Genomic DNA, 20,595 nt, shown 5'->3' on the forward strand with positions numbered 1-20,595 from the left:
CTTAGCTCATTCATTCCTCCAGAGAAATGCTATTGCCTTTCATTTTATGCTGATGATATTCAGTTTTATATACAAATGTAGTGGTTGTCATCCAAATGTCCTGCGCATGTTGACGTAAGATTCAGTTTACGTTAGTGATGTCACATGACATTTTCCATGTGCTCTTTAGCAGAATTAACTGTTTTATTTTTTTTTAAGTCAAAAATTACATCAAGAGGCAAAAAACGTTTTTTGTGAAATTTAGTCAGTTGAAATTTTGCTGTTTCAGTCAAGCTCTTCCAATGCAATGTTTCAAAATAACAGGATGAGCAGCACTCCTGAAAAATCATTTTCTGGAATTTATTGCTGAAATCAAAACATGGATGTTGTTGCCATGGCTAACGCTGCATATTGTGAACTCTATACAGCACTCTATACTCTAAAAGCACACTGTAAAAATAACCAAGCTATTTGGTAAAACCAATTTTTCTTAGATTAGCCAATATATTGGTCAGAAACTGACCAAGCCATTGGTTTTGGATAAACCATTTAAATTGGTTAACCAAAGAACCAACAAAAATGGTAAGTGATGATTTACTAATCTGATTGGCTGTTGTCAGGTGTGTAATTGTTATGGACCTAAAGAACAATTACAATGATGTGTTCATGTACAGCATAAAAATGGTGGCATTCACCTTAGTGCGTACAAGTATTAAATTCCAAGATTTTATTATTAGATATTAGCGGCAATATTAGTGCCAGATGTTTTCTATGCAGTCAAAGGGTTTGAATTTCAAGCCCCGCTAATTACTTTAAATGTTGCTACACTAAATAACCAACATTTAAATTACCACACAAAGTTAGTTACCAATGTTTTATTTTCACTTGAAAGTATTTCTAAGTATATCTTTCTTATAATACACAATTTTACACATTTTTTGACACATTTTATATATTATCTGCTACACCATCTTCTCCTCCTTACAAATATGTTGTCCATTATTTGGGGAGTCTATAAATTGAGCCAGGGGCCACCCTGGCACCGCCAAGGACAACAACAGACTACAGCGTGTCATCCTGTCTGCAGAGAACTAGATTGGCTGCAATCTTCCATCTCTTTGGGATCTGTACACCTCCAGGACTCTGAGGCGTGCCGGGAGGTTGTGGCTAATCCCTCGCACCCTGGCCAGAAACTATTTCAGTCACTTCCCTCTGGCAAGAGGCTGTGGTCCATCAGGACCAAAACCTCATGCCACAAAAACAGTTTCTTCCCATCCGCTACCAGCCTTATCAACAAGGCAAAGATACCCCCGTGACACTGATACTGCCTCTCTCCCTCCCCCTTTCAGGACCTACAATCTACACCAATGTAGCATCTCCAGACCTCCTGCATTATATCAACACACACACACACAGCTTTGTTTTCATGACATATGGGAACATTTCATTGGCTTGCATTCATTTTATATGGCCTAACCCAGACCCTTACCCTAACCCTAACTATTACCAAGATGTACCTAATCCTAACCTAAACTGAATTCACACCTTAGTCCTAAACCTAACCTCAACTCAAAGAACAGAACTTTATCATATAGGGACCAGTTGAATGTCCCCATATGTACCTGTAAGTCTTCGCATGTAGGATATTTTTCAAAATACTTCCCTCACATTGTAGGTACACACACAGAGTCTGTTGTGTATATGGTATATAGCCATATACTATATATTGTATATAGTATGTTTTATGTTGTATATAGCCATTGATTCTGTATTCTGTATATATATCTAATTTATCTACACCATCAACACCAAGTCAAATTCCTTGTAAGTGCAAACCTACTTGGCAATAAACTTGATTCTTATTCTGATTCTGACAGAGTTCTAGATGATGGAAAGTGAACATGTAGCTTTTTGCCCCAAGGACAAACTGTAAGTGGGTGCAGCAGTGGGGACAGCCTGGATGGGGGCTGGGAGACGGAAAAAAAGCACAGAAATCACACATCAACGACTGGTTCACTGGCCGCCTGCAATGTACTGAAATAATTCTCTTAGCTGCACAATTTGCTTGGACATGGAGAACGATAGCAACAGTACGCCTGTAGCCAGGAAGTAGTGCTAAACAGAGCAGTGGTGGATACACACAGGTTCACTAGTAGAGTAGAGGAGACTTCCTTATTCAGAGCTTCTAATTCAGAGATTCATCCTTTTTTAACCTTTTATATTTTGTCACCTTACAGAGATAATCTTTAATGACTTTTACTAAGATGTTATGTGAGAGACGTGAGACAGTGCATAATCCTGAAGTGTCCCAGTGCAAAAAACTGAAAAAGACGTAACCTTGTGTTAAAGATATTCTCTGTATGTCTAAACCTTGGAGCTTTCCTCCTCCAGTTCTTTTTCCTGAAAAGAGATCACTCAGGAAAAACTCTTTAAAGGAGAATTCCGGTTTTTAACACTTTTAGCCCATTTTCTGTAGTGTCCAGGATGAAATCGAATGATCGACACCAAAATTTTGACGATTGGTCCTGTCTCTGCTTTTTGGCTCATTTAGAATCACCCCCTGGCTGCTTCAGAATGGCTTCCATAGTGCATGTCCGATAATGTCCTTAAAACAACCTTAAACGTTCTTTTTTTAAAATATGCTACTCACCGGGTCGTCAGCGCTGTTCAATGACGTTCCAAAAAAAGTTTCGTGAAGAAAAAACGTTCCTGTAGTGTTTTATTTAGCATTTTGTAAATCCCATTGAGTTCTGTTGGAATAGTCAATATCCCTCCGCCACCGGAAACGGAAATGGGGCCTGTTTACACAGTTGTAGTCTTTTCGCTTCACTCTGTGTACTCCGACGTCGAGAATCAAGAATCCACCTTTCGTATTCCATTTTCAGAGTTTTTTAAAGTGTTTAACAGAGACGTTAGCACCTCGACGTCGGAGTACACAGAGTGAAGCGAAAAGACTACAACTGTGTAAACAGGCTCCATTTCCGTTTCCGGTGGCAGGGGAATATTGACTATTCCAACAGAACTCAATGGGATTTACAAAATGCTAAATAAAACACTACAGGAACGTTTTTTCTTTACGAAACTTTTTTTGGAACGTCATTGAACAGCGCTGACGACCCGGTGAGTAGCATATTTAAAAAAAAAGAACGTTTAAGGTTGTTTTAAGGACATTATCGGACATGCACTATGGAAGCCATTCTGAAGCAGCCAGGGGTGGATTCTAAATGAGCCAAAAAGCAGAGACAGGACCAATTGTCAAAATTTTGGTGTCGATCATTCGATTTCATCCTGGACACTACAGAAAATGGGCTAAAAGTGTTAAAAACCGGAATTCTCCTTTAAATAACACTTCATAACTTATATGTATTGATTAACCATGAGACATGACAACAGATTTTTATAGAAATCGTAATGTTACTCAGATCAGAGAAGTTGCTTAGAATTACAGAAGTAGCCCTGATTAACAGTTAAAAAGGCATTTTATACATCTCCAGTCTGCCAAATCATCACATCATTACATCACTCACGTTAGCAGATGAATAGACATCCATGGCTTCAGCCTTATTAAAAATTACACTGTGTTCTAAGCTGAAGGACACGGCTCTCATTCCATTCCCAAATCTTTGCCACGTACAAAATGAAGATAATAACTTCATATTTGGACAGAGAAACTGTCTTAAAGATCAGTTCTGACATGCTACAGGCAGCTAATATTAATGTGTAATAAACTCACACATCATCAATGATAACTATCCTAGCACTTTTTAAAAATTTGTTAAATGTTTTATTTTAAACATTTAACAAGTTCCTAGAACGTTCTGTAAAAGACAATAAAGTCCTTTGAAGTTGGTTCACCAGAGTTTTAACCCTTGCTTTAGTTATTCTGTATCTGTTTCCAGCAGCAGACTGCTAAACACCGGCGGGCGCCAGGTCTGAGAAGCTCCAGCAACAGCTCCCTAATTCAGCCAATCACTCAGGGATGTCCTGCTGCTGTTTACGGCATCTGGAAATAAGTATAAAGTGATCTATAGGTAGGGAAAACTACAAGTGCTACAATATAAATTCAAACATGTTTAGCTGTCAAGGTTTGGTATTTTAAGTTAATCAAGGAAGAATCTGCTTTTCACCACAATCCAGTAACAAAATATTTAAATGGAGTGATCAGAGCACATTCACTTTGTTCTTAAAAAAAATTATTCTGCTGACTTTTCATTTAAACCTAGTAGACTATAGAACCTTTGCATACAGCCATGGTCATATTGTCATTGATTTATGGAAGAGGAGAGATCACGGCTTGGATGCAGCATCTTCCAGATGAGCCCATCTGATACACAGCATCAAGCCGCAGAAGTCTGTTTTTCAAACTCCAGTTACTGCTTTGCTTACGCTTGACTCTGTGGACACTACACACTACTGAATATCGGGTGTAGGCAATCTAGCATGTTTGATTTCTCAGATTTAACAGAGCAGACCGGATATCTCTGAAAACCACATACATGACTTTATGGGTCCTAAAGGGTTATTGGCGGCTCTTGGAAGGAGAAGATCGGACACAAATCTGGGGTGTGGGAGAAAGCCAGAGTACCCACATATGCACAGGGAGAGCATGCAAAGTTCCATTCAGAAACACCCTAGGCCGGGAAGCAAACCTGCAACCTTCTTGCTGCAAGGCGGTGTTGCTATCCACTGCAAAAGAAATAAGAGGAAACTGTATATACATTTTTTGTTTTTTTTCCTATATATTACTGTATGTTGGTTTGACGCATAAAAGAAAAAGTTCAGGGGGGTTAAAATCTAACTTTTTAAAAGGTCAGACTGCTATAGAGACGGCTCAGTGACCATGAGACTACTTAGCACTGAAGTCTCGTTATAGACTCTGAACACATCACCGTTAAGATATTATGATGTCTAGCAGGCTTGATTGGTCTTAATTGGCCCTGATAAACATTGAGTGGCTGCTGACTGACTCTGATAGCATCCACTGTGCATTGGTAATGAAATGACTCCACTGCATCTGTTTTGGATCCACAGCAGGGATGCTTGACTGGAAATTGTGTTCAAATTATTAATTCCAGCCTCCACCTGCAGCCAATGTGGGGACTGCACTAAAATGGAGCACAGAAAAGGAAGCTGAGGCTAAACAAACATCAACACAAGAGTCCATTCATGCAATCACGCCATTTAATTCTGGCGCAGCAAGGGCAAGCCGATTCCGCTGGCTGGAAGTGCACCTGGCATATGATGCATGGTATATTATGACGAAACATTAGCCTGTGCACACACACTCATAACAATGAAAGTGCCAAGTTATGACATCAGAATAGGGGCAATTCATTTCCTGGGGAGTCCTCCACAATAGCGCGGCAGAGAGGGATCTATGGGAAGTGCAAGCTGAGTCTTCTGGGCCATTATTCTTTTGTAATGGTTGCAGCATGCTGCACCGGATTGGGTCCTTTGTGTTAAACGGCGCCGTCCTGTGTGAAATGGGTGCCTTTGTGTGTACTTGTTTGCTCACCTGAGAGCATCTCTGTCATGCATACATCAGTTCCATACATCTCAGATTTGCTCTATTGATTTTCTCCTGTATGTTTACTCACACATCAAACCACATTTGGACAGCCAATAGCACACGGAGCACACCATACTATCCATCACATAAGCACTTCAGCAAACGTCAGCCTGCATTTCTGTCTAATTGGCTCCTAAGCATCTTAAGTAGCAACCGTTGCATGAGTGGTGTAGGATGTCCTGAGTAAACAGCACAACATAAGAGCCTCAGATGGTCCACAAAACAAAGGGAGAAGTTTCAAAGGTTAATGAGCATCTTGTCTGTATGCACACACACTCACACACAGGGGACCTACAGCAAGGTGTGGCTCTCCTGGTGCCCAGGGGGGCTCCCTGTTACAAAGGAGACACAAAAGTGCCACAAAAGCAAGATGGCTCAGGAGCAGAGAGCGTGCACAAGGGACAACAAACAGACTCACAAAAAGGCCAGAAAACTGCGATATGAAAGCAAGGTTTCAGATTCCATTTTGACACCATAACAATAATGTGCTAGATGTGAAAGAAGTTTAAGCAGAGAAAGCAGCTTCATGATACTTTGCTGGAAATAATTAAAAACTGCAATGTGAACGCAGCAGCCTACACTTAGTAAATCGTTCATGTGGGATTTTTTTAATCTTTTCACAGTTTATACGATAAAAATGCTCTCATCTACATCAATGCAAAGTAGAACTGCTGCCATGAGCCGAGTCTGCTTTGTGTTTTTTCCATCTGCCTTGAACGCATCCCCTCTTCAGCATCCACATGCTGTGTTCACTGACTGAACCTTTGCTCACCTGTAGGTTTTACAGCTTAGTGGATAAAATGACAAAATACCTCCACTGTTCAGAATTTCATCTTTTCTGTGAAAACTCCTGTAGATGACAATTGTTCAAAAATTAAGCCAAAACATGCTGATTCCCCTAAAGAGTTGAAAGTTAAACGTTCCCCATATTCATTTCTGATCAGATTTGACACCTTTCCTCTGATATTTTTTTAACAGCTTTTCTTTCATGTTGACTTTCAGACCTTTGAGGTTGAAAGGCCTCATTTCTATCATCTGGATCTTTAGATTAGATTAGATTAGATTCAACTTTATTTTCATTACACAGGTTTAGGTACAAGGCAACGAAATGCAGTTTAGGTCTAACCAGAAGTGCAATAGCAGCAAGTGCAGGATAAATAATGGTTCCATAAATACAGGACATGGGTTTTCTGCTGAATGAGTATAGAGATGAATACTAATATAAATAATGAATATAATTTATAGATAACTAGTGTTATGAACTAAATGTACCGAATATAATATACAGGTGGATATTACTAAAAAATGAATAAATAAAGTTTGGACAGAAGCTATCTAAATTAAAGTGCAGTGGAAGGTAATTGCGTCCATTCAGAGATTTTCTTTCAGATTTAACTTTCCTTCCAAAAATCACCAACATGTTGGGTAAAATGAAAGATTATTTTAAACCTCAATTGGGTTATGAATAATTGTTTTTTTTTAAACTTTACTTTTAATCATAATTTTATGATCCTACAAAGAGAAACAAAATAGACATGAAAGAGATGGGTCATCGGCTCAGGGAGACAGAGATGCAAAGAGAAAAAAAAATGTAATAACAGGTTTCAATAACATGTATGAAAAGCCAGGATGTATAAAGGAGTTCAATCCCATCTGTTTATAGTTTTACATAAAGCTTCATTCTTGGAAAAGATTTTAGGTGCATTTATGCTAAATAACATTTAGTTCCTCTGCATATTTTTTATTTTTTTTATTTTCATATCAATAATTCAATCTTTAGGCAGATTCCAATTTGCATTATTCTGAAATTGGACTGCAGATATATAGAAAATAAGAAGTACAGCACCGTCAACAGGTGCTATCTCCCTTACATTTTGTGTCACATTTTTCATATTAGTATATAAAAATTAGTAAATACACAAAAAAAGTAATTAGAAAAAGTTACCCAAAGCAACCTGGATGTAAATAGAAATCTTATCATCTCAGATCTTTAGTTGATCATCCATAACCTTGCTCCTCCATATCTGTCAGACCTCCTTCACATTGCACTCCCTTAGATCCTCCTCCATCCACCTCACTGTACCCGCAGCTCAATTTGTCAGCTCTGGAACTCACTTCCTCCCGACCTCCGCAGTATTGACTCTCTCCCCTTATGCAAAGCCAGACTCAAAACCTATTAGTTCCAGCTCGCTTATCTGTGAATACGCTGCTCTTTTCCCCATCCATAACTGTTTTTATGTTCCTGTATTTGTATATTTGTATTTTCATCTTTCTTTTTATTTATTTTTTGTATTTTCTGTAAAGTGACTTTGAGTGTCCAGAAAGGCGCTGTTAAATAAAATGTATTATTATTATTATCACAGCCAGGCGAGTAGAATAAAAAAAAATCAATTGTAGAACCTCTCTCTACATGATGTTAATTTACAAAACAGGAACAAGCATAAAAATACCAATTATCCCACAGGCTTTGAATCTATTTCTAAGGTTCTGGGACTAAAACAAGTGCAGTTTGGGGTCATCATCCAAAAAAAAAAAAAAAAAAAAAAGAAAAACATGGAACATTTCTTAATGATAAAGTAAAGATAAAGGCAAAAAAGTTCAAAGGTCAGAAGCGGTGCTGAATGATAGAACAGAAAAGGTTCACTAAAAATCTGCCAAAGAACATATCAACTATCCCCAGGACTTTGGTGAAATTATATGGAGGACTAAGACCGAAATTTTTGAAAAATTTGTGTCCTGTTGCATTTGTGGAGTAAAAAAATCTTGTGGCGTGTCCGTTCTTAACCTCACAGGCTCCAAACGAAAGTCATGAAAGATAAAAATAAGTTACACAGCTGCCTTCATGGCATGAAGGGGAGGACTGTTATTTTGTTATATGTTATTTTGTTAATAATGTTCAAGTGTGAGAAAGTTCTTTATGCAGGGGGTGGGTTGGTTCCCCTGGGGGGAGTGTGTGTGTTGGGATTTTTAAACGGTATAAATGTATGTACTGAGCTTTGCCCAGTCAGAGTTATATCTCTCCATCTGAGGACGTTAAATAAATTTGAAAATTCTCTTGCAAGAAATGCCTCTATAGGTTTTTCCACAACTTCGCACATTTGTCCTCAAGAATAACACAGAATCACACAGAAAACGTGCTGTGAGGACATTTTCTACTTGGCAATCTGCATTTCAAGCTTCTTCTGATGCAAGAAAATGATCCAAAGGAACCCAAAAAGTCCACTTCAAAGAAATAGGAGAGAGTGAGTGAGTCAAAGTCAGGACTTCATTTGGATGGCAAAACTGCAGGAAGGCTTTAAAGAGGCCATGACAAACAATAAAAATACTGTATAAAACATACTGCTATTTAAACATTCAGTTAAACCGTAAGTTCCAGCTGTGAGTCTTTAGCAAGACAGGAGAGTTAGAGAGAAATTCTATGGTTTGGCAGACGGCGAGGATCTCAGCAGGAAATCCTCTGCTCAGGGTTGATAAGAACATCGGGTCATAAGCCTCATCTAGCAATGACTGATCAAAATATGCATCCAGCCAGAATAAAGCTGGAGATGGCACACTGTGCCTGCATAAAAAATGTATGATATTCCATATGTTTTAATATACTGGGACTTTCTTCATGGCTGTTATGAAGAAAGTTCCTCTGCGTTTTAGCAAAAACAAGGTACAGCTAATCTCTACAGTCCTCTAAAATGCCTGCCCCACATTAACGCCTCAGAAACATCATTATGGCAGTTTCTGGCTCTAAGCAGAATTCAGCGCTTAATCCAAAGAACCTAAAAATCCTCTGTTACTCACTCAGCAAAAAAATTCTGCACTTTAACAGAAAGCACAGAGCAGCCTCCATTATACTGCATTAACATTTTACTTGAACATTATCAGAGAGGTTTAAACCACCATCTCCTATTAAAGCTTTTCTCTATTTGATATTGGAAGACAAGACTTACTTTTGACGTTCAGATACATGGACTTGCTAACATCGGCCCCGACATCATTGCTGACTCGGCAAAGGTAGAAGCCACTGTCCTCCTCCAACACATGCTTGATAAGTAGAGAGCCGTTCACCAGAACTTCGATTCGAAAGCCTGAGTTCAGGGCTATGGGTTTGAACTGAGGCACCCCGGCACCTGTCAGAAAAAAACAGGGAAAAAAGTTCATTTGGGTGGGACTGGAAGATGCAAGCAACAAAGACAATATTTTATAAATGTGTGGAAAACTGTTAGATAAGTTAGTTGCATTTTGCACATTTTGAACCCGGGCACCGCACAATGGCAGCCCACTGCTCAAGGTCAAGGTCAAATGCATAGAGTGAAGTTCCCCATTGTGGGACAATATAGGGATTTAATTTTTATTTATTTATTTTTTCCAACATCTGAGATTTATTTGGGTGCAACATAAAACCAGAGCTAGAATGAAATGGTTTAGATCATGGAAACAAGCCAGTATGAAAATGAGAGTATAATAGGGGAACCAAGTCATAGAAAGAACAACTATCATTGAGCTGTGAACTAGAAGAATCATTATAGATAAGAAAGATATTTACATTTTTTTTAGTTATTTTCATTTTTAATACAAATGACAGTGTATTGATTAAAAAAAAGAGCAATGATATAAGAATACATGTTAGATGCATATCACTGGGTTGTGATATTTCTAGAACAGATTCCTGGATGCCCAATAGAGGAATTACCTTGTTATGAAAATCTAACTGGTTAAGATTAAAACACATTCATGTCTTAGAATGTCCCACTTAAAGGCCAGAGCTTAATTAAAATGGGATTCCATTGTTAAACTTGATAACTGCTCTTCATAAACATTATCCAGTCTGATTGAGCGTGCAGAGAGATTTGCATTGAAAATTGTTCAGCAAGACACCTTTTTTTGAAAATATATATATATTTTTCCTCCTTTCCACAGTTTTATTTACTTTAATTATTTATATTAGTTGAGAAAATTAAAATTGGAAGTTCTCAAGAACCTGAACAAGCCTTACATAGCAGTAAAATATTTTTGCTTTAGAATGAAAAGTCAAAACAGGACAGCTCAAGTGTGTTGGGTATACATATTTAGCAATTGTCAAACCCTGATTGATTCTGAGCTTTCTGTTTGTTCTGGGAATGTAGGTGCATGTTTTCATGTGTGAACCTCATAAGGCTGTAGATCTATGTTTGTTTTAAAGACAATCAGGCAAAATTCCCCTCTAGAATGTCATTTAAATGACACAATGCCTTACTAACATCAATGCTGTGGAATAGCACCAAGTTGTTGATTTAAAGTATTTTACACCAAAAAACATCTGATTTAATTCTTATAGAGAAATGGTTGTTCAGTCAGGTGTTTGATTACCTTTTGAGTACTCCCACTGAATGGTAGGAACTGGATAACCTTCCGCTGAGCAGTTTAGGATCACTGCTTTTCCATAGATGGCATCCTGGTCCTTTGGTTGAACCACAAATTTTGGAGGAACTAGAAATAAAATAGCTTGCAGGTTATTGATACTCAAATGTGATTTAGTTTAAGAGCCACTTCTACTGTTTGCATCTTATCATCACATCTGCACTCCCTCCCCATCGCATCTCCCACCCCTATTCACCTCGGACGATGAGCTGACTCTGGTGCTCCACGGCAGCGGCTTCATTGCTGGCGATGCAGGTGTAGTTGCCATTGTGGGCCAGCGTGAGGTTGGATATGCGCAGTGAGGTTGTGAAATCTATGTAGTCCATGGTGACGCCCAGGCTGGCTGGGATAGGCCTGCCATCTTTTTGCCAGGTGATGGAGACGGGCTGGTCGCCTGACATGACAACGCAGGGGATGAAGACTCGCTGGCCGATGAAAAACCGTGGGAACTCAAATGGCTGGATGGTAGGGGGGACTGTGAAAGAGACATGCTTATTTATTCCCCTGCAGCAACATGTTTTACAAGGTTTTAACCAACGTTTAACATCAGCACATCTCTTTATATCACAGATTTGTATTTTGTGTAAATATAAATGCTTAAGAAATGTAATCAGTTCTCTCCACATGTAATACTTCTCCAACAACATGTATAAAATGTATATTTACTCCCCTTCTTCCATCTGGGGACACTGAAACCATCGTGAGAACCCAATCCTTTGGAAAATTAATGATTTAAAATAGCACTGGAATAAGCAGCACTTCAGCGCTTATTCAATTCACAACAAAATAGGCATAATAGGCTCCTGGGGATTCCCTCTCAGAAGCAGAGGAATGCTAAGCAGCCGAGAGGCAAATTAGCCGAGGTGGAATCGCAGTGTAGCTTTTGCCTACACTGTGTGATTTCCCCCCTTTGCACACTCGTTAGCTCGTCAAGGCCCGACATAGAGAGGGAGGGGTCACATTTACCCATCCGATGTTTCAAATTATGCAGCGTCATTGAGAAAAGAGAGTCATCTGAGGTTATCATCATCTGGCTGTATACTCAGCACCGATGAATATTTAGATGAGCTCCAGATGAACTGGCTGGCTGCATTGATGGAGATGGAGCTTTGCTATCAGCAATGTGTGTCTGTTTTATTGAGTATGTCACACAGATCAAGCTCTATATGCCTGTATATTCTTAACCCTGCCGGATGAATCCAACTGCATGATATTACAGCTGGAAACTAATCAGACGGGGGTCTTCTTACCTTTTACAGTAACATAGACACTCTGGTGAGTGGACAGCTGAGGCTGCACCAGCACGTTACACGTGTATTCTCCTTCGTCCACATCCTTCTGCACATCAAACAGCTTCAGAGTGCCGTTGTTCTCGAAGGCTCGCTGCCTGTGGTTATATGGCAGCAAATTGGAGTCCTTGTACCACTTGATGGAATAGTAAGGGTACCCAATGACGCGGCAGTGGATGTACATGTCCCGCCCAGCAATGGCAGTGAGGTTTTTCATTGGTCTGATGCTGGCAGGCCCTTGAGGACACATTGGAGAGAGAACTCTCTTAAAATGATTTTGAGGCTTGGGGGTTGACTGAATGATAACTGTGTCATGTTGTGTTTTTTTTTTTCTTAAGGCAAAATAGATTTTATATGCCTTCTTAATTCAAAGAGCAAGGAAAGAAAAAATAGATCTCTAATTAGGTTCCAGAATGCCTTGTTAAGTATAATTGAAAAGGTTGAAAGTAAAACAAAAACATAACAACTCTGACTTTCTTTCTTTCTTTCTTTTCATACATTTTCTTTCCAAGTTTGTTCAAAAATCTAAATGTTCCCTGAATTCTAATCCCGATTTGTATTTTGGCTCTGTAAAGTTATTGATCAATCTAAAGGATTATTCATATAAACACTGTTTTCTTTCTGTTAGTAGTTCTACCTGTAACTTGGAAAGCAAGGGGAACTGTTGATACTAATGAATGCAGCCCTTCCGTTTTCTTTAAAAGTTAACCACAGACTAACATCGGAGACAACCGGACCAACTTTAACTCTTTAACAGAACACCTATTAGCCTATAAGATACTTTGCTAACATTAGTATCTGCAACTAGGAAGATAAGAGTACAGCGTCAAGGGGCAGGATTTCCTAAAAGGCAGGATTTCCAATTACAGGCAGTTTAGCTTCTCAGATTGATCCACCCTCAAAGTGACAAAAGTTGACAATAGCACAGAGAAACAGGTCGACATGCAAGTAGAAGAAAATCTACAGATGCATAAAAAGCAAGAAAGTGCATAGAAGGAGCATTAACTAATGCTTCTGATATACTGGGGGGTTACGGTATTGAACCTGCACCTGAATGTGCATCTGGATGTGTTTTAATAAAATTGCACATATGAGTATTCATTATTAGGGATGCACGATATTGGGATTTTGGCCGATATCCGATATGCCGATATTTTAAAACTCATGTAGCCGATAACCGATATCGATACCGATGTTAAAGCTGGACAAAAATAAGTAGTCATTGAAAATAGCAGTTTTGTTATCCATTTCTGACACTTTGAAAAATAATATACTCAAATATATTTTCATATGCTGATATCAAATAGATTTTTAAAAACGCGGTATCGATCTATTTTACTTTCAAAATCTCGTGAAATTTCATTGTTCTGTTACAAACTCTCGTGATATTTTGCAAATTCTTGTGAGATTTTGTTAGTAAAACAGATACCGCGTCAATATATCAACATGTAAAAATATGGCAAAATTTTGTGAATTTTCGGAGGATTTTGTAGCATAACGATGACATATAGCAATATTTCATTAGTAAAAGAGATTGATATGGTGTTTTTAAATGGCAATATATCAGCATATGAAGATATTGGGATATTTTAATGTATCAATATTTTTCCCTCGTCTTTAAAAGTTTCTAAGTCTGTAAAAAATAAGTTTGTGAGGAAGAAGTAGTATTTTTTTTATTTTTTTTTTAGACTTTAGAAACTCAGAAGCTGATCAAATATCGGGTTAAATATCGGTGGGGTGGCCGATGTCCGATATTCAGTTTTAAGGCCGATACAGGCCGATACCGATAGGGGGCCAATTATATCGTGCATCCCTATTCATTATGTTTGCCCCTACAGGCAAAATTCTGACTTCATACATAAAAGCCCTAAGTCAACGGAGGGAGTGAATTATGGTGGCCAAATACAAAACACAGACAAAAAATATCACTTTGCATCTAACTTGGAATGTGCTTAGGAGAACGGTCCTTCACGGTGCTTACATGTATTAGCGCTCCAACTGCAGATTGCTCTGCTGCCAACAGAACTGACAAAAGGCTCCTGGACATCTTCAAACTGAGCAGAAGTTTGGTTACCTAAATTTTATGACAGTCATATCACTGATAATTTGCTGATAATTTGCTGATTCTCCCTCTCATTAAGTCATCCAACACATTTCTATACATTATGGGAAGAAATCCCTCGGTGACTAATGGAACTTTATAAAGTAATTTTATGAGCAAATGAAGCACATATCTTTAAAGCAGTCACAACTAAACTGGGCTCTTTAGTTCACACGTATTTCCTTCTTTCCTATGCGTTTTTGTAACAATTATCAATGTAGGGATATCAATAAATAATAATTGAACTTTATTTATCTCATTAGAGAAATTTACATCTACAAATAACCCATCCCCTTGGGCAGCAGTGGGCTGCCATGTGCGGCACCCGGGGAGCAGTGGGGGATTAAGGGTCTTGCTCAGAGGCCCAGAGTGTCAGTCTTTGGGATTGGGGCTTAAACCCAGAACCTCAGGATTTCAAGCTCTATGCCCTAACCACTAAGCTGCCACTCCCCTATGTCAAATTATACATTATGTCGACTATGGTTTCTCTTTCATTGCATCTATGAGAGTCTGTCCTTATCAGTTGACCCATTATCAAAAACTACTTGTGTGTGATTTATCTATTTAGGCTTCTGCAATCGAAAAAAAAAAGTAATGATTTTACACAAAACAAAACAATCCCTTCAACAACCTTAGCAAGGCATTCCTTCAACATCTGCACATCTTGGTGCTTTTTAACTGACATCGAAAACTGAATTTTCTAAAGACGTGTTGATGTGTGTATGTGATGGTGTGCTGGAAGAGTTGATCTGACAAGCACCTCTTACGTTTATTCGCGCCTGGTACGAAACCGTCCCTGCCGAGTTGTTGCAGATGCAGCGGTACACCCCTCCATCAGGGACCTGGGTTTGGGTAATGTTGAGGTGGCTGGTCACGTGGCCTTCTGCGTTGGTGTAGTAGGAGATGCGGTGCCGGCTGTCCCGGATGACCGGTTCGTCATCCAGAGTCCATGTCACCCTGGGCTCGGGTGTACCCTTCACCGTACACGACAGCGACACAAACTCATTGACGTTGTAGACCTTCTCGCTGAATGATGCCAGGATCTTTGGGGTGCCATCTGGAGACAAAAAGGGTTTTAATAAACTTACATGATCTTTAGTAATCAGTTTTGTAAACTGTTTATTAAACTAAGTTTACAAAACAAATGTAGAATTTAGGGTACTGGACCTTAAAAGACAGAGCAACTTATTCAAAATAGTGATAGTCCACATATGTGGAGTCAAAAGTGCACAGAGATTCCATGCAGAGATCACAGATTCACATTTATATGATCTACTGTGAGCTCTGACCTTCCAGGATCACTTGAACAAAGTCTTGGGCAGACATCTTGCCATGCCTGGCGAAGCACTGATAGGCTCCTCCATCGCTCTTGGCCATGCCAGCCATAACCAGGTTCTCTCTGTGTTGGCCCGTCATCCGGACACTGTTGCTGGGGTAAATGAGCTCTCCATTGCGGTACCAGGATAACTGATACTCCTCTGAGCCGGTTACACTGCAGGTCAAGGAAACTTGGCTTCCAACGCTGCCCTTCACCTTCCGCGGACTCACTGCCACCTTTAGAGGTTCTGTTATACAGGGAGGTCAGCACTTATTAATGGTTACCAAAAAAGGCAAAGCATTTTAACATTGTCTTAGGTATTTACTAAAACTGATAAAGGTCCCCACATTAAGTAGGCGCATACCGATGAGTACTGACCTTTTACCTGCAACCTGCCAACAACCTCAGCATTTCCGTAGTTGTTCCACACCTCACACACATATGTCCCTGTGTCACTGGAGTGGGCTCTTTCAATCAGCAGGCCTGTAACACTCTGTCTAAAGCGTGTGTCTGGTTCCAGCGGCCGGTTGTCCTTTAGCCAACGGTATTTGGGCGCAGGGTGGCCTGAGGCCTTGCAGGGCAGCTCCACTCGATGATTTGCCATCACCTCCCGACGTTCGAAGCTGTCCAGTATGTGTGGTGCTGAATTTGTTGGATCTGCAGGGTCAAAGAGTTAGTTATTGTAAGCTGTAGTTTTTGTGGTCAGAGGCTGAAGTTTACCCAATGTGTCATGTTTATGTAGGAAGAACATTTCGTTCTTAAGTGGGCCCATAGTCTGGGCGTAACCTGTTAATCATCAACCAAAGACTCTGTGAATATTGTAGAAAGGTCCAGGCTGAGAACTCAAACTCAGCTTTACCTTGAGTGTCCAAGTTTCCCATTGCCTACTGACAATACCCCTTTAACAATATGCATGACTGCTTTATAGCTACGGATGAACTTTTCATCCCAAACTCTATTTGTACCAGTAAACAAACCAGGTTGGAAAGACATATCTAAAGCAGATAAATCTTCTTTTAGATAAATATTTTTATGATTCGTGGAAATAGTCCTAAAATGCATGCAGTTATAATTCATTTCCTGAGGAACCTTGTGTTATACCTTAATCAAAATTAAACAGTGACGTCTGTTAGAGAGAAAATGAAATAAATGAAAATGGAAGATTTTAACTTGTATTTATAAGTGAGCACAGTCCTTAACTCAAACAAAAGGTTCAAACAAGGTTGGATTAAATCAAATCCTTCAGTCAACATGAGTTTCCATTTTACTTTTACATAGTTATGAAGAATCAGATATAAAGCTCAGCTTTACCAATTTGATTTTCCTGATATTTGCTCATTTTCATACCTTTCATCATATGCAGAGAAATCTTTAAGGAACAAATTATTTCTGATGTACAAAGATCAGTCAAGAGAATGACAAAGTGTCAGGTTTACATATAACTTTATAATGGTATGATGAAGACAGCCATTAATTGGGAACGCAGTGAGAAAAACAGAAACAGGTCAAGGAGACCATTAACAGGCAGATAGTGACAGTGGAGACATTGCTATTTTCTATAAATTTTTGATGTGTTTTTTTACATGTAAAAAAATCTACCATTGTTCTCAGTCTGAACTAAGATGTGTGGTTAGAACACACAAGAAGCCCAAGTTAAAATCACCTTAGGACCTGTCATTGAAAACTGTCAAAGGGAACCACATCAGAACATTTATGCCACGTTTCCTTAAAGGTGAAGACACAGATAAGCAAGCCCTGAAAGAATCCCACTTACACAGACAGTGTTAGTGGTGTTGGCAGCATCATGCACTGCATGCACTTTTTGTTAGATGGATATTGTGTTTGTTTTTGGCAAAATAAATGTAACTATTTGTTTTGGATATTATCTTAATGATTTGTCACAAGCGCAATTGTATGGCCATATCTTCCTCTGCTATGTTCAGATCTGTGTATTATTAATTTGTTGTTTTTATTGGAGGGGTTGTCTGTCACTCATGTTGGTGCTCTCATCTCCACTTCTTAAACTGTTTTTAAAAAATCAATTTTGGCAAATTGGATAAGGGCTCTTAAACTAGGTTCTTACCTGAGACAATTAGACGGGCACTATTGCTCTGTCGGGTCTCCCCTGTGTACCGATGTCGTGTCATACACCTGTAGTTGTAAAGCCCGTCTTCCATTTGCACATCCAGGATATATAGGGCACCCGTGGATGTAATTAGAAACCGTGACACTGAAAAGAAACACATGCAGAAAGCAAAATCAGCAACCTATCAAACATTTTTAAGTGTAGATATATGTAAAAAATAAATAAAAATAAAATCATAAAATCAGGGAAACATAGTAGACATTTATAAGCACCTTATATGCCTGTGTGTGACACATTTTATGTTTTCTATTAAGTTAGTGTACCAGGCTGCAAAGACTGCACACTTTTAAATATTTCAGAAAATCTAAATATATATATGCTTTTCTTCATGCGACTGTTCCACTCACGCTCAGCCTAATTGTCTTGCACAACAAACAACTTATTAAAAGCAATAATAAGCTCCAAAACAGTTCGACTCATTATGTGATTTGCCTTCTTGTTACTCGCAGAAAATAACTAAAACAGAAACTTCAAAATCTGTAGTGTAGTGATTCATGTCTACAGCTGATTACTGTACAGTTTAACCAGAAACTTGTTATAAAAAAAACCTTAACTTTCTCTCAAAAAGAAATAATCTTTTCTGAATTCTTCAAACTCAAAGTTAAGTCAGTATGCTTCCTATGGAGTCAAAACGACCACAGCAGATGGCATAAAACAAGCTGTGTGCATCTTTCATTTCGCTAGTTGTGTCTAAAACCAGAAACCCAACTGATACTGTAATAAAAAAAAAGTAAAACGGCGTCACCGAGCCGAGGACCGGCACAGTAGAAGCCGCTACAGGTGGTGGGTTTTCCTAAGACAATACAGAAGACCTCCTCAGCCATGCTGCAACTAGAAATCCCTCATCTTTTTAAAAAGGGGGGAAATAAATCAGTCAAATCTAAAGGAAGAAAAAGGATTGTTTTTGTTATTGTTCTTTACTTCATGTCTAATGTGGTTTAAGGTTGAATGGAGTGTATTAGACAGAATTCAGTACATTTTAACTTTTTTCTTAATAAATAACATTTACTTAAAGTAAAAATTAATTTAGCTGTTTTTTATGAGTAAAGTTTTAAACTTTTAACCTTTCTTGTATGAAAGCAAAGTTTCAACAAAGTGGAAAACCTTCCTCACTGAATCTCTCACTGGTATATAAGTTCTTTAATATACAGGACATATTAACTCCTTGCAAACTGTTCTTCCAAATTTCAATCAAACAGAGAGAGACTTTTCTTTGGGATGCTGAACTGGTTCAGGGATTTTGTCGAAGCCTGAATTGCAATTTGTAGAATACCTAAACAAATGTGAAAAAAACAGGCCAATTTTACCATAGATTTCCAGTCTAAAAGCTGTGATTGAAATATGAATACAATAAACAAAAGACTTGCTGGATTAAAGTTTTATTAAGGTTTTTTTTATGATGATAATAAAATAAGACATGACAGCCACCGACTGCAGCAGAGAAAGACGGCTGCGTGTATTCATTTCATCTTATACATACTAGAAGAAGGAAACAGAGAAGAACCAATATTGAAGTCACTTAGCAAATATTTGCAAGTCAAGTGAGGTACGCAGCCCTGTGTGATTGTAGTCACCAAACATCTGCTGCAGCCCATTTAGCTCCGAACAGCTCTGAGACGCTGTGACAAGTCTGTGTGCTGTGTAGCAGTGTAACACAGCTCGTTATCATGTAGTTCATCGCTCTTTCCTCTCTCTCCTGGGGGAAACTCTCGCACACAGGTCTGCTCTTCTTCTTTTTTTCCCCCCTCCCGCTGCAGACTAAAGTGTGAGGAGCTGGGGATCACAGAGCTCTTTGATAAGGCACGGCTGCTCGGGTCGGATGGCAGTAATGTAATGCTAATTTGCATGAACACGTGGAAGAAGACGGAGGTAGTCAATATTTATGAGGGGCAATGTGCGCTGTGGCCGGTGGCTGCCAGAGTATTTTATGTCACAAATGATGGAGAGGCCTATCAGGGATGGTGATCAAATGAGGCTGCTGCATGGTGGGGGATTCTGGAGGTACAGTGAGACACATTATCATGCAGACTTTATGGGGTGTTGAATTACCCTCATTTAGTCCTGCCATGCCAGTTTAACACTGATTAAGACTGCTGGGCCAGCACACACAGCACATGCTTAGAATAAGGGAATATGGATAACCAAACAGAACGCACTGCATGTATCTGGAGTTTCAGGGGGTTTAAGAAAGACATGGAGCAGAGGAAAATATACAACTGGTTTAGACGATGGAGGAATATACAGCAAACAGCAATGGTGGTTCTACTGTAAGTAAGGTTGACCTAGTTAGAAACAGAGGATTTCACACCCTAGGGCAGGAGTAACCAATTAAAATTCAGCGGGGTCCAAATACAGAAAATAAACAACCAGTAAAGGTCCGGAGACATTTTCAATTATCATCTGTTACTTTAAACAGAATTTAACACTGAAATAAAATGAGGTGTTTATGCCTCCATGTTTTACATTGACTTTTTTAATAAAAAAAAATATATATATATGAAAAAAAATTTGAACATTTTTCATTTTAAAATCTTAAGTGTTTTTTTAAGTAGAGAACAACAATTGTTCAGTTTGATATATAGACAATTTCCTGATTCACATATTTTATAAAACACCTGAACTGACTGTTTCTTTCTTTAATCTGTCTTAATGAGAGCAGTGGGCTTTATGCTGCCCTGCAAGGCTTTAAACCTGGTTTGAATGGAGACTAAGCCATTCTAAAGCACATATCAAGGAGCTCATTTTGAGCCTGGATCCATATTTATTTTTGATTCTGTTCATGGTGGAGAATCCTGCTTCACA

The 20,595-nt window shown here is 38.8% G+C and overlaps 1 protein-coding gene across 2 annotated transcripts in view; it reads right to left on the reverse strand.

The window, feature by feature from the left end:
* dscam (Down syndrome cell adhesion molecule) overlaps positions 1 to 20,595 on the reverse strand; it is a 138,325-nt gene that overhangs the window by 43,587 nt on the left and 74,143 nt on the right. For both annotated transcript variants that reach the window (XM_015371839.1, XM_015371840.1), the window contains exons 4-11: positions 17,731 to 17,877; positions 16,026 to 16,304; positions 15,619 to 15,894; positions 15,090 to 15,386; positions 12,190 to 12,465; positions 11,136 to 11,414; positions 10,889 to 11,008; positions 9,490 to 9,669 (exon numbers count right to left, since the gene is read on the reverse strand). In XM_015371839.1, coding sequence (XP_015227325.1) covers positions 9,490 to 9,669; positions 10,889 to 11,008; positions 11,136 to 11,414; positions 12,190 to 12,465; positions 15,090 to 15,386; positions 15,619 to 15,894; positions 16,026 to 16,304; positions 17,731 to 17,877 — 1,854 coding nt within the window. The remainder of the gene's footprint in view (positions 1 to 9,489; positions 9,670 to 10,888; positions 11,009 to 11,135; positions 11,415 to 12,189; positions 12,466 to 15,089; positions 15,387 to 15,618; positions 15,895 to 16,025; positions 16,305 to 17,730; positions 17,878 to 20,595) is intronic.

Source organism: Cyprinodon variegatus, unplaced genomic scaffold (assembly GCF_000732505.1).
Source record: "Cyprinodon variegatus isolate N-32 unplaced genomic scaffold, C_variegatus-1.0 Scaffold65, whole genome shotgun sequence".
Classification (NCBI taxonomy): Eukaryota; Metazoa; Chordata; class Actinopteri; order Cyprinodontiformes; family Cyprinodontidae; genus Cyprinodon; species Cyprinodon variegatus.